This window comes from Nicotiana tabacum, chromosome 11 (assembly GCF_000715075.1).
Source record: "Nicotiana tabacum cultivar K326 chromosome 11, ASM71507v2, whole genome shotgun sequence".
Classification (NCBI taxonomy): domain Eukaryota; kingdom Viridiplantae; phylum Streptophyta; class Magnoliopsida; order Solanales; family Solanaceae; genus Nicotiana; species Nicotiana tabacum.
The window spans coordinates 142,379,096-142,392,794 of NC_134090.1; the positions used below are offsets into that span (position 1 = coordinate 142,379,096).

The following is a 13,699-nucleotide window of genomic DNA, read 5'->3' on the forward strand; positions in this document are numbered from 1 at the left end:
GAACTCCTAACTGAGTCCGTATTTCCATCTTGATGTCTTTCTTCTCGAGCAATGACAGTTCTAGCATGGAGGCCTCAAACTCGAGTTATGTGTTTTTTGGACTCTGGCAAATTTCATATTTATACAAATATTCTTGGTACTAAAATTTAACGCAGGACAAAAGTGGTATATTTCAAATAGCATAAGGGTAATTTTAGGCCTTTATCGATTTATCTATACATTTAAGTTGGATGAAGCTCGAAGGACAGTTCCTAATGAAATCTACTGTTTAAAGCAACGATCCGCTTAGTCATAAAGTGTTTGCATAAGTTACAGTTCTACAATCGCCAGCAAAGAGGGATTTATTAAAGGAATAGTAAGAGAACTCGACATCTTACTTTTTAATAAAGTGAAACGATACTGCATTTTTAACGGATTACCGAATCTACAAGCATATACACGAGGCGATACAGAGGTCTCTTTTTTGGCATTTTTGCTACTAACTGTTATTCGATAAAGCCCTTTGACTGGTAATATAACTATATATCCAACTAGCTGCAAGTAAATTCAAAGAATTGCTGGTATTGAACTGGAAAGGAACTGCGGTAAAAAGGCAACTACAGCTATCTCAATAAAACTATTCCAAATGAAAATTGTGAAAGCCACTGACAGATTTAGACTTTTTTTTAAAGACTAAATAAGAACATACAAACTAAATCCTAGTACGAAAGCCTATTGAAGGTTCTGCAGTCCGAACCATCCCATGCCTGACAATACATCATATCTTTAGTTGTTTCAAATTCTCAATTTCTAGAGACTCCTGTGGCTTCTCCTCAGCTGCAGTCTTTGTTCCTTCCACAGGTATTGTCACGCTCCTTGAAATTTCTAAGTCAGCTGGCTCCTCTCTCTTAGTCGGTTGGAGTTGAGAACATGGTTGCTCTTCAGAATGTTCATGTGCCAATTCTGGCTTGCCTGGCACGGCTTTACAAGTTGGTAATTCATGTACCTGAATTTCAGGTCCCTCTGAAGCTACTGGTTCTTCAACCTGAACAGGTGGAGCTTTAGAAAAGGTGGGCTCCACTACTTGAAGTGCTGTATCTAATGTGAGGAGCTTTTCTGCCCGAACAGGGGGTGCAGCATAAACCGGCATTGCCTGTCTTACACAGACAGGTGGTGCAACTCCCAGACCCGGAGTCCTTGTAACACTTGGAGACCTAGATGGTGGAGGAAGCGGTGGTGCAGAGTAAACAGGAATTGCATTCCGTATGGTCACTGGAGGAGCCATTCGATGGTGTGGGCCAAAATGCCTGACAGGAATATATGGGGCTGCACTAGCAGCAGGGAACTTCTCCGCTCGAACCTTGTGGCTACTATCTACCGAAAAGCTGTCACTTAAAATGGCACTTATGGCTTGAGCAGTCCTTGGGCTCAATGATGTGTCGCTTTCTGTAGTATCAAAGGGTCTACTTGGAGTAGCAGGTTTTAGACATAATGGACTGACTGGCCTACTGCGAAGAGCAGTTCTTGGACATATTAGGGGAAGGAGTTTTGACGTTGTAGATGGAGCCTGTTGTATACTTGATCTTGGATTAGGTGTTGGAAATTTAATTGGGAATGGTATTCTAGCCAGCCTTGCCTTCAAAATATACCTTTGTAGTGCACGTGCAACAGTTACATGCTCTTGCTCATCATTTCTTCCTCGGTCTGGTTTAGAACTTTCAGACTGCTGCGCTACTGATAAGACAAATAATAGAAGAATGTCATGCAGAATAGTGCAACTTATAATTCATGAAAGTAAAATACAAATTAAAGCTTATCATCAGTATACTAAGTGAATATCTATCCAATTAATACAAAAATTAGAAACTAAAAATGTTTAATGATCTGCAAGCACAAGCATTCACGCAACCATTAGATTGTAGCACTGAAAGTTCTCGTACCACAGAACTTCCAAAATTTGATACACCATGCCACCACTGATGATATAAACATCTGTAAGCATTCAGGCAAACATTACATTCTAGTCCTTCTCAATCAAGGCCTTTACTAGAAGGTTGGAAATCCCTGGACCTCCTAAGCTTATCATTTTTTAATTAATTGGCCGGACAAGAAAGTCACGAAGCTCAGAAAGAAGAGAAATAGCCAATCTGGTTTAATATTTTTAATCGTTCAAATTTGATGTTGTAATTGACTCTGTCGTTGAGTAAGCTCTAGCTCAGCTCAATTTTGGATAGTAGAGCCGAGTTTCCAGCTGTATAGTAAACTACTTATAAACATTTATCCTCAAACACACAAATATGAAAGTATCTAAGTATATGATCTTTGTGTATCTTTGATAATCAATAATGATCTTTGTAAGAACTAGTGCAAAAAGACTCTAAGCCACAATTTAGTTTTTTTATACTCCCTCCGTTTCAATTTATGTGAACCAATTTGATTGGGCACGGAGTTTAAGAAAAAAGAGAAGACTTTTGAACTTGTGATGTAAAATGAAGAAACATATATTTTGTGTGGCTATAAATTGTTGCATAAAGGTAAATTGTTTCCAAATATGGAAATGGATCATTCTTTTTGGTACGGACTAAAAAGGAAATAGTTCACATAAATTGAAACAGAGGGAGTACTAGTTTTTCAAATAAAATAATATAATTGAGCTTAAATCGAGTTCAAACTTGAGCTGATTTATTTGCTTGTAATTATAAAATATTGAAGCTCGTTCACCATTTAAGTTAATTATCTGACAAAAACCAAAAAGCATGTGTCACCTGACCAAACCAAGAGCCAGACATGTGTAGGTCTGTACACCCTACCATGTCCGCGAAACCCCCCCCCCCCCCCCAAAGCCCACAAAAAAAAGGAACTGGTGCACCAAATATCGGCCTGCCCTACAAAGGAAAAAGATAGAGCAGGGGAGAGGAAGAAAAAAAGGGCGGCAAGGCAGAGGGAACATACACTCTGTGACAATTTTGAGCAGAAATGTCCAAGCAGGACTTGATCTATAGTTCTAACAGTCATTAGTCATTTGCCCTCTTTGGAGCTGTTGTTCCAATTTCAAATCAATAGCAATCTTCAACAGATAATGCAGCATTAGGAACCACAGATACTTTCATCCAATAGGACATTAAATGTTAGCAATGCCAGGAAGACCAGAAGAATGTGCCTGGGTAATTGTGATGTATGCAACCATATATAAAGGGAAACAGGCAGGTGGTGGGTTGGGTTAATGTAACTCGGTCCCCTTTTTAGGTTGGGGTGGCGGCGGTTGGGAGGGTACATTTGGAATTAATAAGAGCCTAGCTGGTAATTGTGATGTATGCAACTATATACAAAGGGCAAACAGGTAGGTGGTGGGTTGGGTCAATGTAATTTATACCCTCTTTTTGGGTTGGGATGGTGGCGGTTGGGAGAGGTACATTTGGAATTAATAAGTGCCTAGCTAAATACATCACATAAAATGTCCAAGTTCACTAGGTTCATTGGTTTTTACTTCATAGTCTTCTATTTTTTTTAAAAAAAAAAATTAGGATAAGAGTGGTTTTCTCATATTATTTTTTTGCCTGATACCCAAGAAACCTCATTCTCCAGGTCATATCTTAAGCTCTTAGCTAACCGTATCCTTTTATCTATCTAGCCATCTATATGCTAGTCTGCATTGAAGCCATCCTGATTTCTCAACGAGCTTTTTTATATATAAGTATGTATATATTTATTATTTTCTAAATAGCTGATAATATCAGTGGCAATCATCATCCATCTATCTGTGCTTCCATTACAATCCAAACAGATACATCCATTTGCCAGCCCTAGATTCTGAATTCACTCTTCCAATTGTCTATTCGTTCTTGCTCCTCCCTCTTCTGCTTCTGCGGTAGTTTTCACCTCAGCTACTCTTCTGCATACCTTTGCAGTTCCGTCAACCAAAACAATTCACTAGTACAGCCTTTACCCTGAAATTTGGCACTGCATAATTTCTGTCCAGATGATCCAGGCTTTTTCTTTAAACCAACTAAACATATCTATATTCTTTCATCTTCCATGCAGAGTCTCACACCAGATGCAAAATAAGTTTGGAAGAATGTAACCCCCCCCCCCCCCCATTGAGAACCCTAAAAACCAACCCTAAATCCACACAATTCATGACTTGGCATTTATAACAACTCAATAAGCCCTTCCACCACACACAAACATACATGCAATGCAACTTTTTGCGATAACTTCTTCGTAAAGAAATAAGGTTCCCAATTAATCCATGCAGCAAATATGACTATATGAGTTGGTTTTTAGACATTGGAATCACTTACATAATTTCAGAGACGACCAAGCTGCCATGGCTGCATTCTTTTCAGCTTGCTTCTTATTCTTTGCTGGCTCGCCAGTAAATGTGACGCCTGCCAACTCTACCGTGCAGGTAAAGACAGGAAGATGTCCTAGACCAGATCTAAAAGTCGTATATGCTGGCAATGATGCTCCTACTCTTTGTGAAACTTCCTGTAACAGATTCTTATACACCCCTGTCTCATCCTGCATATCAGTGTTCAAAGAATCAGAAACCAAAATGCCAAAATAATCATGAGCCTTCTACTGTCACAACTAAGTGTAAGAACCATATATTAATTTAAAATAATTAGTCATTGCATGAAATCCATGGAGGCTATAATTTGTGATTACAAATGTTGGACTTACTTGCACCTGCACAGTCATTTTTACTGCATATTTGTGATAATTGTCAGGGAAATTCAGATTAGTTTTGGGATTAAGTTCACCTAACTACAAAATTGAGCACGATACAGAAATGATGCAGCAATACACGATGAGACCAATTACCTACAGACATTGGCACTATCCTCCAAAAGTTCTGGACTCAAAAAATCTAGCAAAAAAGTTTTTATAAAGAAAAACTGTAGGTAGTGATCAATAAACAAAAGTACATTAATGGTTTGAATCCTGTCAGAAGTAACATTAGGTGAATTCTCCCATAACCTTGGTTGGCAGAGTTACTGGTACCGATATTGTTGGAAGGTAGCAGGTATCCCATGCAAGATATCCTAGCCACTACAATTATATAAACCAGAAAGAAAAAACTAAAAGTATATAAACAATCGCTACCTCACTTTTTTTCCCCTCAAAAATAGCCCTACCTCACGGCTCACACGACTACACTTATTCCACCATCTTAGTCTAGAAGACCAATATTTGCTGGAACTCTAATCGAAAAGTCACTAATGCATATATATTAAGGCAAAGGATTTCAGTTAAATACACTGACTGCGTAAAAACTATCTTCACCTTTGATAGCAGGTTAATTATCATTTTCACCAAATTACCGAATAGTGCTTATCAATAGATTTACCTTTAATTAACTAATAAATGACATGATTGTGTAAAAAAAAAAATACTCGCAAGCAAAACCTCCTAAATAGAACATAAAAAAGACATTCATTTAAGCAAAATCAATCGCAAAAGGCAAAGTGTAAAAAGTCCATCTCAAACAAATGATGGGGGAAAACCCCCTAACATTTTGCCACAGAAATCAGAAAAAGAAAATACCAGAATTCTAGCAGCAAGCGAGTAGGAAGGACCGCGATTAGCGAGTGCATTTAATGCCACCTCAGCAGCAGAGTGCTCAGCCTGGCGAAGTGTAGAGCAGTAATTCGGGCTCTCAAATATTTCGCCATTGAAGTTAACAGTAGCCTTGAACCGCGGCGCGTGATCCGGACCTTCTCTAATACAAGTGTAAGACGGCAAGTTGAAGCAGCTCCTTTGTGCCAGCTCCTGCAGCTGGTTTTTGTACATTTCTTCTAGAACCTTCCCAAAGCACAAAAATACTCAGGAGCAAGGATCAAAATGAAATCAGCTGAGATCAATGAAGTGAATCGGAGCTCCGTTTCCTCTCGCCGGCGACATGGAGAACGATCGTCGGAGGAGGATCGGAAAGTTGTTAGGGTTTTGAATGTATAAAATGTGAGTGTTGTATGTAATGATTTTCTAGAGAGAGAAGGCTAAATATCAGAGGTTTTACTGAGAGAGAGATGTTGAGCTTTTTCTTCGTAAGCTAGAATAAAAATGTAGCCTTTGCTTTTTGTTCGCATTCATTAGATTGTGCATTAATTCTCTGCACGCGTCCACATGACAAGTTACAGAAGGATAAATTTGGATCAGTTTAATTTTATATGGTTTGTTGACTAGATATAAAATTCAAAAAAAATATCCGTTAAAAAAATACATGTTAAAAGCACCATTATAATGTGTGATTTAAGCATGAAATGATATTTTTATAATTATAAGAAGATAATATTGAGGATAATTGAAAAAAATGTAAGACTAAACAGTTTTCATATATCAAATGGTGTTTCTTTTAAACAGATTAAAATAGAGGACAACATAATATAATATTGAAAAAATATTCGTTGAATAATTGAAGGCAATATGTGTTGAAAATTTTATTCCACGAGATGAATGTAGTTTTATCGGCATGAATAATAATTTCGATCTTACTAGAAGTGACAATAATTATTCATAAGAACAAAATGAATTGCGTTGTTAAAGACTTAGAGTCCGTTTCGATTGGTTTATTTTAATTATTTTTAAACCAAAATGATTTTTAAGCAGTTTTGTAATATTTGGATAAAATAAAAAAATACTTTTAAGTAGGGGTGTCAATGGATATTTGAAAACGATCGAACCGTACCGTACCAAACTGATTTTTAGGTTTCTTTTAATGAAACCGTAGTTTTTTATATAAATCTATAACCGTACCGATAATTAGGGTAGGTTTTTTATTTTATAAAAATAAACCGAAAAATACCAAACCGTACCGATTAAATTTTATATGTGAAAAATATATTTAAAGAGTAAGTTTAAAACTAATAAAGCATTAAATTTTTTATTGGGCCTTGAAATTATGAAAATTGTTACAAGCCAACAAGTAATTGAACTCAAAATACTAATTCCTAAAACTTATTATGCCACTTATACTTAAACTAAGTTATTCCGAGTATCTTTGTTAGCAAGACACAAAGTATTCTAGCGATTATGAGTAGTAAACTGCAATGTATTGAATATGTTTCCTTTCATATAATTTAGATTTATCTTTTTGAATATTTAATATAGAATTTATTCTTGAGTCCCAGCTTGATTAATATCTTTCCACTCGTGTGATTTATATTTTCTTTGTTTTTACTTGGTTTCTTTTACGTTGCTGTAAAATAGTTGATGGATACTCTAGTCATCTTTCATGTTTTTTTATTAATTCATCACTTTTAAACAGTAAAAATATCTATAGAGTTTTGCTAAGTCATATAAAAGAACGTATGTTATTGTATTCTACTTCTACTGGTAAATTTTACATGACATTTAAAAAAATACCGAAAATTAACCGAACCGTACCGATACCGAAGTGAAACCGACATGATTGAGACGGTTTCGAAAAGTCTAATTTTGGTTATACATAATAGACGACGAGCAACCCCTCTTGTTTGGTTATACATAATAGAATAACTGAAAAATGGGTATGGTATAAATTTTATAAAATAACCGGCTGAACCGAACCATTGACACCCCTATTTTTAAGCACTCGTTTTTAAGCTAAAATAACAAAAATAAGCCAAAAGCTAGAATTTCTAATTTATTGCTTTTGACTTAAAAATCACTTACAACAAGTCAATTCAAACAGGCTCTTAAAGTTATATGTCAAAAGTGCATAATTAAAATTTACTTTTTTCAATGGAGATGATGGTAAGAAAATGTGGATCTCTATTAATAGTATAAATAATTTTTATATAATATAATTTTTTGAAGAATCGGTGAATACTTTGCTAGGAAAAAGGGTTTGTCTTAGTTTAATTAAATATTGGAAGTTACTTTCTTTTTTTGAATTGTCAACTTGCACTTGCCATTAATAAATGATGTGTAGTTGGTTTTAAATAAATTTAATAGGGTAAAAAGATATCATGTTCTTTCCTGTTTTGCGTATAAAAAGTAAATTCGTTGGTTATTAATGAGAGGCTAGGGGTGGATAAACAAGGGAAAGAGATACTTATTAAATAACTCACCTGCCCTCCTTTTATTTTGTTAGATTATTACTGATATAACAACACCTTAATAAATGAACAGAGGAAAAAGTTGAAATGGGTTCCTCCTAATCTGAATTCTGAATGCAGCCAACTTCAAGCTTTTCCTCGTGTATATATATACTAGCGGAAGTAAAGCACGGGTCCAACATAGTACTACGAGATTTTTTCTTTTCTATACCATGTGTGAAACTTTATTATCAAATATTTGTATAGTTTCTAATTTACCCGTCATGTTCACACCTTTCTACAATTATTATATCATTCATTAAATACTAATTATTAGTAACTGAATCTTACTAATTAGGCGCGCTACAAATCAGGAACAAAATATTCTAATTGATTTAGCGACCTTCAGATCAAATTTGAAACGGAAATCCTTTATTTTCAATTTAAAATCAAATTACATAGACTCTTTTCTGCAAAAACTCTGTTCTTCGATATTTTCCCTTAAGCCACAAATCCAAAAGACAAAATCGTCAACAAATTCGAATCAAATTGTAGAAATCAGTTCTGCAAAAGCTCAGATCGTCGACTTTTTTCCTCAATCCACTGATCAAAGAAGCGACAAAATATTCAACAAATTCAAGTCAAATTGTAGAAATCAATTCTAGCGATTCTCTGTTTTGTCTTTTTTTATTAATCCAAAAAATCAAAAAAGCGACAAAATATTGAACAATACCTCAGCAACGACACGCAATCATGTCCAAAATCCCACTCATGCTACAATTAAATGGGAATTGGGATAACTATGACATATTTAGAGATTTTCAAGTTGATGGCATTGTGCTCGATGAGGATGCAAGTTACCGTATGTTGATTTCTACAATTGCAGAGCAATTAATGATTGATACTTCGAAAAAATTGTAGAAATCAAATACATTGTGAATGAGAACTGTCCTCCAATGGAGATTAGGAACAATATGGGGGTTCGTGTGTATATGGAGACAAAAAAGGAGAATAAAAACTTAGGATCGTATCCGTTACTTATAAGTGTACGAGATTTCAATATGGAATTGACTATTACAAATGAGAACACAAGTGCAGGTTTGTTATGTTTCAAATTCTATGGAAGTCTGATTTTACGGTAATATCTATAAAATTCCTACATTTATCTAGAAATAAACTACACATCAGTTTTAAGATGTATAAAGTAATATTGTTTCCATGATTATCTACAAAATTACTACATTTATACTACTACTAAACTACAATATATGTTGAAAAAATGTTGACTACAAAATTTTCTTTTCATCGACAATTTATCTACAAAGATTCTACAAAATTGTAATGACACTGTTTATCTTTATTTTCATGAAGGTTCGTCTGGGACAATACAGTTACTTGATATGCCAGCATCTCCCGTCATAGAGGAATATCAAAGTGAAATAATAACTGAAGGTACACAAAGTGTCATCGAAGAAGGACAAATGTATGAAGACAAGCAAACAATTGCAACTGCAATGAAGCACTGTTTTTCCATGCACAAGTTCCAATTCAGGGTTAAAAGATCTATCCACAGAAGGTATGAAGATATTAATGGTGAAAAGATCATTATAAACAGTATTTTCCTTGTGATATTTAGATGAAAAGTGGTTATATTGTATAGTGTGTTACTTTATGCTAAAACAGTCCTTTTGTTACATCTATATTGATAACATGTATTATAAATGTATTTTTTTGTAGCTACTGGCTTATATGCGTTGGAGAAACCTGTAATTGGCACTTCAAGGCAATATCAATTAATGATTCTGCAATGTTCAAGATCAGGAATTTCAACTGACAACACACATGCACCTTAATGGACGATACATTCATACATCACAAACGTACTGCAGTTGTAGTTGGTAGCATAGTCATGCCAAAGTATTGTGATCCTAAGACAGTTTACACACCAAAGGACATACAAACTGACATGTTGTCCCAACACGGAGTGAACCTAAGCTACATGCAAGCATGGAGAGCAAAGGAAAAGGCTTTACAGTTTTTGAGAGGTCATCCGGCTTATTCTACAACAAATTACCAAAATATTTTTATATTCTTGAGAAAACGTATCCTGGTTCAGTTGTTAAATTGAAGAAGACAACAGATGAATGCTTCTTATATGCATTTGTTGCTCTTTGTACATCAATAAGTGATTGAGAATATTGTAGACCAATAGTAATGGTTGATGGGACATTCTTAAAGACAACCTACAGGGGGATTATGCTGACAACAAGCACAATGGATGCAGCAGAAAAAATTGTAGTTATTTTGTAGACAATTTATAAATTGTAGATACATTGTAGATATATTGTAGTTTATATGTATTTGTGTTTTTATATGCATTTTCAAAGCTGCCAGTTAATTATTTTTTTACTAATAATGTAGGTACAATATTGCTTTTGGCATATGCTGTGGTTGATTCGGAAAACGACGCATCGTAGAAGTGGTTTTTTGAGCAATGCAAGCAAGCATATGGTGAAAGAACTTCAATGTGTGTTGTTTCAGATAGGAATGAGAGTATCCTGAAGGCAACATCAATTGTCTATCCGGGCGTGCCACACTACTCTTGCATTTGGCATATTTGGACAAATATAAGGGCAAAGTTCAAGAAGGGTCATCTACAATTAAATGAATTGTACTTTGCTACAGCAGGGTCATACACTCTGGATGAATTTAATGAAAGGATGTCGAAGATTGAAGAGATAGACCCGCGTGTTAAATCATACCTCTATGATATTGGCTATCATAGATGGTCAAGAGTACATGCAATGGTGAATAGAACTTGGACTATGACATCAAACATTGCAGAGTCGTTGAATGCTGTAACAAAAGATGCAAGAGAGCTGTCAATATTTGACTTATTAGAGTATATATATGAGGACACTTCTTGAACGTTGGACGAAAGAGAAGTTATTGAAGGCAAAGGGTACTTTCACATTCCTTAAAAACAATATATTATCTCAGAAACTTAGGGTAAGATCTGTTTATTTGGTACAGAAAAATAATATTTTAATATACAATGTTTCCAGATTGTAGATAAATTATAGTTAATTTGTAGATTGTAGATAATTTGTAGATAAATTGTAGATAAGTTGTAGATAAATTGTAGATGATCTATTTTTATGATTGTAAATATTTTTCTTTCTGTTTGTTATGTAATTGTAGGTGAGGGCTTCAACAGATCATATCCATACTGTGATAGATGGTGTGAAGCGGTACATTGTGTGTCTTGAAAGTAAGAAATGTAGTTGTGGCCAGTTCCAACTTGATGAACTTCCATGTGCGCATGCTTTGGCAGCTTTAAGGCACATGAATGGAACTTATGAAAACTATTTCTCTCTGTATTACACAAAGGAGAGCCTACTTCATACATATGAAATACCAGTAAATCCCCTTCCTGATGAAAGCAAATGGAATGTGCCACAACATATATCTGATGAAGTAGTAAATCCACCTACGGGAGAGAAAAGACAGCCAGGAAGATCTCAAAAGGAAAGATACAAAACATATGATGAACTAAAGTCAAAGAAGTACAAGGTGTCATGTGGCAACTGTGGAGGTGAAAGGCATAGCAAAAGATCTTGCAAGAATGCACCCAAAAAGAAATAAATATCATGTAGTTAGAATAGTATTTCAAAATAATTGTTAGTTTGTTCAAGTTAACAGAATTTTGTGTCTAATCGTTTAAGTTTTTAAAGATCATAATGTAGTTAATTTCAATTTGTTTATGTGTTTGTTAACATATTTTTCTGTATTGTGTCAAGCATCTACCTCCATTTTTGACATTCTATACATATCAATTAATATTTATTATCTACAATATAACTACAAGTTTAAAAAAATTAATTTAACTTGAACTGACAGTTATATACATAAATTAAATACAACTGGAGGTATTCCCTACAAATTATATACTTATTCAACTATAAAATTATATACAATCTCAACATTCAGTGTTTCCATATTGTAGATAATTTGAAGTTTTTTTGTAGATATTTTGTATTCTAACAACATAATAACTACGTTTAAGATAATGAAGAACAAGTGTTGTAAATGTTAAACAACTGGAGATAAAACCACCAAGTTATTTTCAAGTGAACTACTAAACTGGATAGAAATTAACAAAACAAAAGGTCTGCTACAATAAAAATACAAATGAATTGTTCAGAAAGTTGTGTACTATACTTCTCCTACAAACTAGCATCAACTAAATTACATATACATGACACTACTTCTTCTTTCTCTGGACTCTTGTTTTCTCATTCAATGCAGGTGCACCCTTCCTCCTTGCTAGTATGCCTGTAACCTCACTTTCACTGATTGACCCATCTTCCTGCTTCTTTGTAGCATAGTCCCGTAGGAGCGCTCCATAGCGTCTACGGTGTTGGTCAATATCAGATAGGTCTTCTGCGGGAATTGATAAATCTCCAAGGCTAACATACTCCGCAAAGGCAGCAACAAATACACCACAATCGCTGCAGAATATGATTTTTTTTAAATATTTACCAAATGATTTGAAATAAAAAAAGAATTAAATGCATAGAAAGAGAGAATAGATTTTTTACAGTGACCCTTCTTTTTGCTGTGGAATCTCTCCGAAGCTCCACTGAATGTTAATAGGGTCGGTAACAGGTTTCTCGATGTATGCCTTTGTATTCTTGAAGTTAATGTCTTTACGCTTCCCATAGAAACCACTGCATGACAAATACAAAGGGATAATAACAGAAAACTTTTCGACACAGGATTCAACAACTTGATTGTTGCATGAAGAGACCATGGAATCATACGCATAAAGTTGCATGTCTGCAATGTCGAAAACGACCAACACCCAATGGAATTTTTTTACAATATTGACGGGCATGATGACATAGTCAACATCATCCCATGCAACATTGACAAGTAGTCTATACCCCAAAATATATTCTGCAACAACATCTTGGGGTTTAACAACCAAATACTTCTTTTGTGGAGGTGAATTTATGAACTTTTCATAAATTTGTTCTATCCTGGTCTTGAACAAACAATTCGTTGTGGTAAATCTAGTCTTGTTATAAGGGCCATACTTGCCTCTTTTCCTCAAGTAATACATTAAAACATCAATGTCCTGCAACCAAAAATAGTTGGCATATAAACAACAAGTCAACTTCAAATAATCTACATAAAACTACATTATAACTATAATTTACTACAAAACAGAAAGAAAAAATCTACAATGATGTCTAAAAATAGCTTTACAATTTAAACTACAAAGCCAACTTCAAATAATCTAAAAATAACTACAATTTATCTACAGTTACTGGGCAAACATGTAACACAACATCTACAATCATGTCTACATTATATCTACAATTTATACTACAAGTCATCTTCATATATTATAGATATCTATAACATAAATAGAATTAAACTACAAAACAGAAGACAAAATATCTACAAATCATATCTTGGGAATAGACTCCTTGATACTTACCGAGTCATTGAGGACTTGTCCGGGGTGAGCCAGGGAAAAGAACCATTCCTTCTTATCAACCTTTTCCACTCCAAGGTCTAACCAAGGCTTAATTTGGTTATTCTTTATAGAAAACGGAGTCTTCCTCCTGTAACAACAAATAAATGTCAAAAAAAAATTGTAGATTGAATTGGATATGTAAAAGATAAATGCTGAA

The 13,699-nt window shown here is 34.5% G+C and overlaps 2 protein-coding genes across 2 annotated transcripts; one reads left to right on the plus strand and one right to left on the minus strand.

Annotated features, from left to right (window-relative positions):
* Positions 1-580: 580 nt before the first annotated feature.
* Positions 581-6,033, minus strand: LOC107802591 (double-stranded RNA-binding protein 2-like). The gene is made up of 3 exons (XM_075225520.1): positions 5,527-6,033; positions 4,281-4,500; positions 581-1,713 (listed from the first exon to the last, which is right to left on the minus strand). The coding sequence occupies exons 1-3, from the start codon at positions 5,770-5,772 to the stop codon at positions 758-760; spliced, it is 1,422 nt and encodes a 473-aa protein (XP_075081621.1). The 5' UTR covers positions 5,773-6,033; the 3' UTR covers positions 581-757.
* Positions 6,034-10,004: 3,971 nt separating this feature from the next.
* LOC142166036 (uncharacterized) lies at positions 10,005-11,642 on the plus strand. The gene is made up of 3 exons (XM_075224443.1): positions 10,005-10,170; positions 10,686-10,855; positions 11,199-11,642. The coding sequence occupies exons 1-3, from the start codon at positions 10,005-10,007 to the stop codon at positions 11,640-11,642; spliced, it is 780 nt and encodes a 259-aa protein (XP_075080544.1).
* The last annotated feature ends 2,057 nt before the right edge of the window (positions 11,643-13,699 follow it).

Bases quoted from the DNA above. Each gene is read 5' to 3' on its own strand.
- LOC107802591 (XM_075225520.1), bottom strand. From the start codon at position 5,772: ATGTACAAAAACCAGCTGCAGGAGCTGGCACAAAGGAGCTGCTTCAAC. The intron at 4,501-5,526 runs GTATTTTCTTTT...ACTGATATGCAG, and splicing joins CGCTTGCTGCTAGAATTCTG to GATGAGACAGGGGTGTATAA. The intron at 1,714-4,280 runs GTAAGTGATTCC...TTGTCTTATCAG, and splicing joins TTGGTCGTCTCTGAAATTAT to TAGCGCAGCAGTCTGAAAGT.
- LOC142166036 (XM_075224443.1), top strand. From the start codon at position 10,005: ATGGAGAGCAAAGGAAAAGGCTTTACAGTTTTTGAGAGGTCATCCGGC. The intron at 10,171-10,685 runs GTACATCAATAA...TTGCTACAGCAG, and splicing joins ATATGCATTTGTTGCTCTTT to GGTCATACACTCTGGATGAA. The intron at 10,856-11,198 runs GTAACAAAAGAT...ATGTAATTGTAG, and splicing joins TTGCAGAGTCGTTGAATGCT to GTGAGGGCTTCAACAGATCA.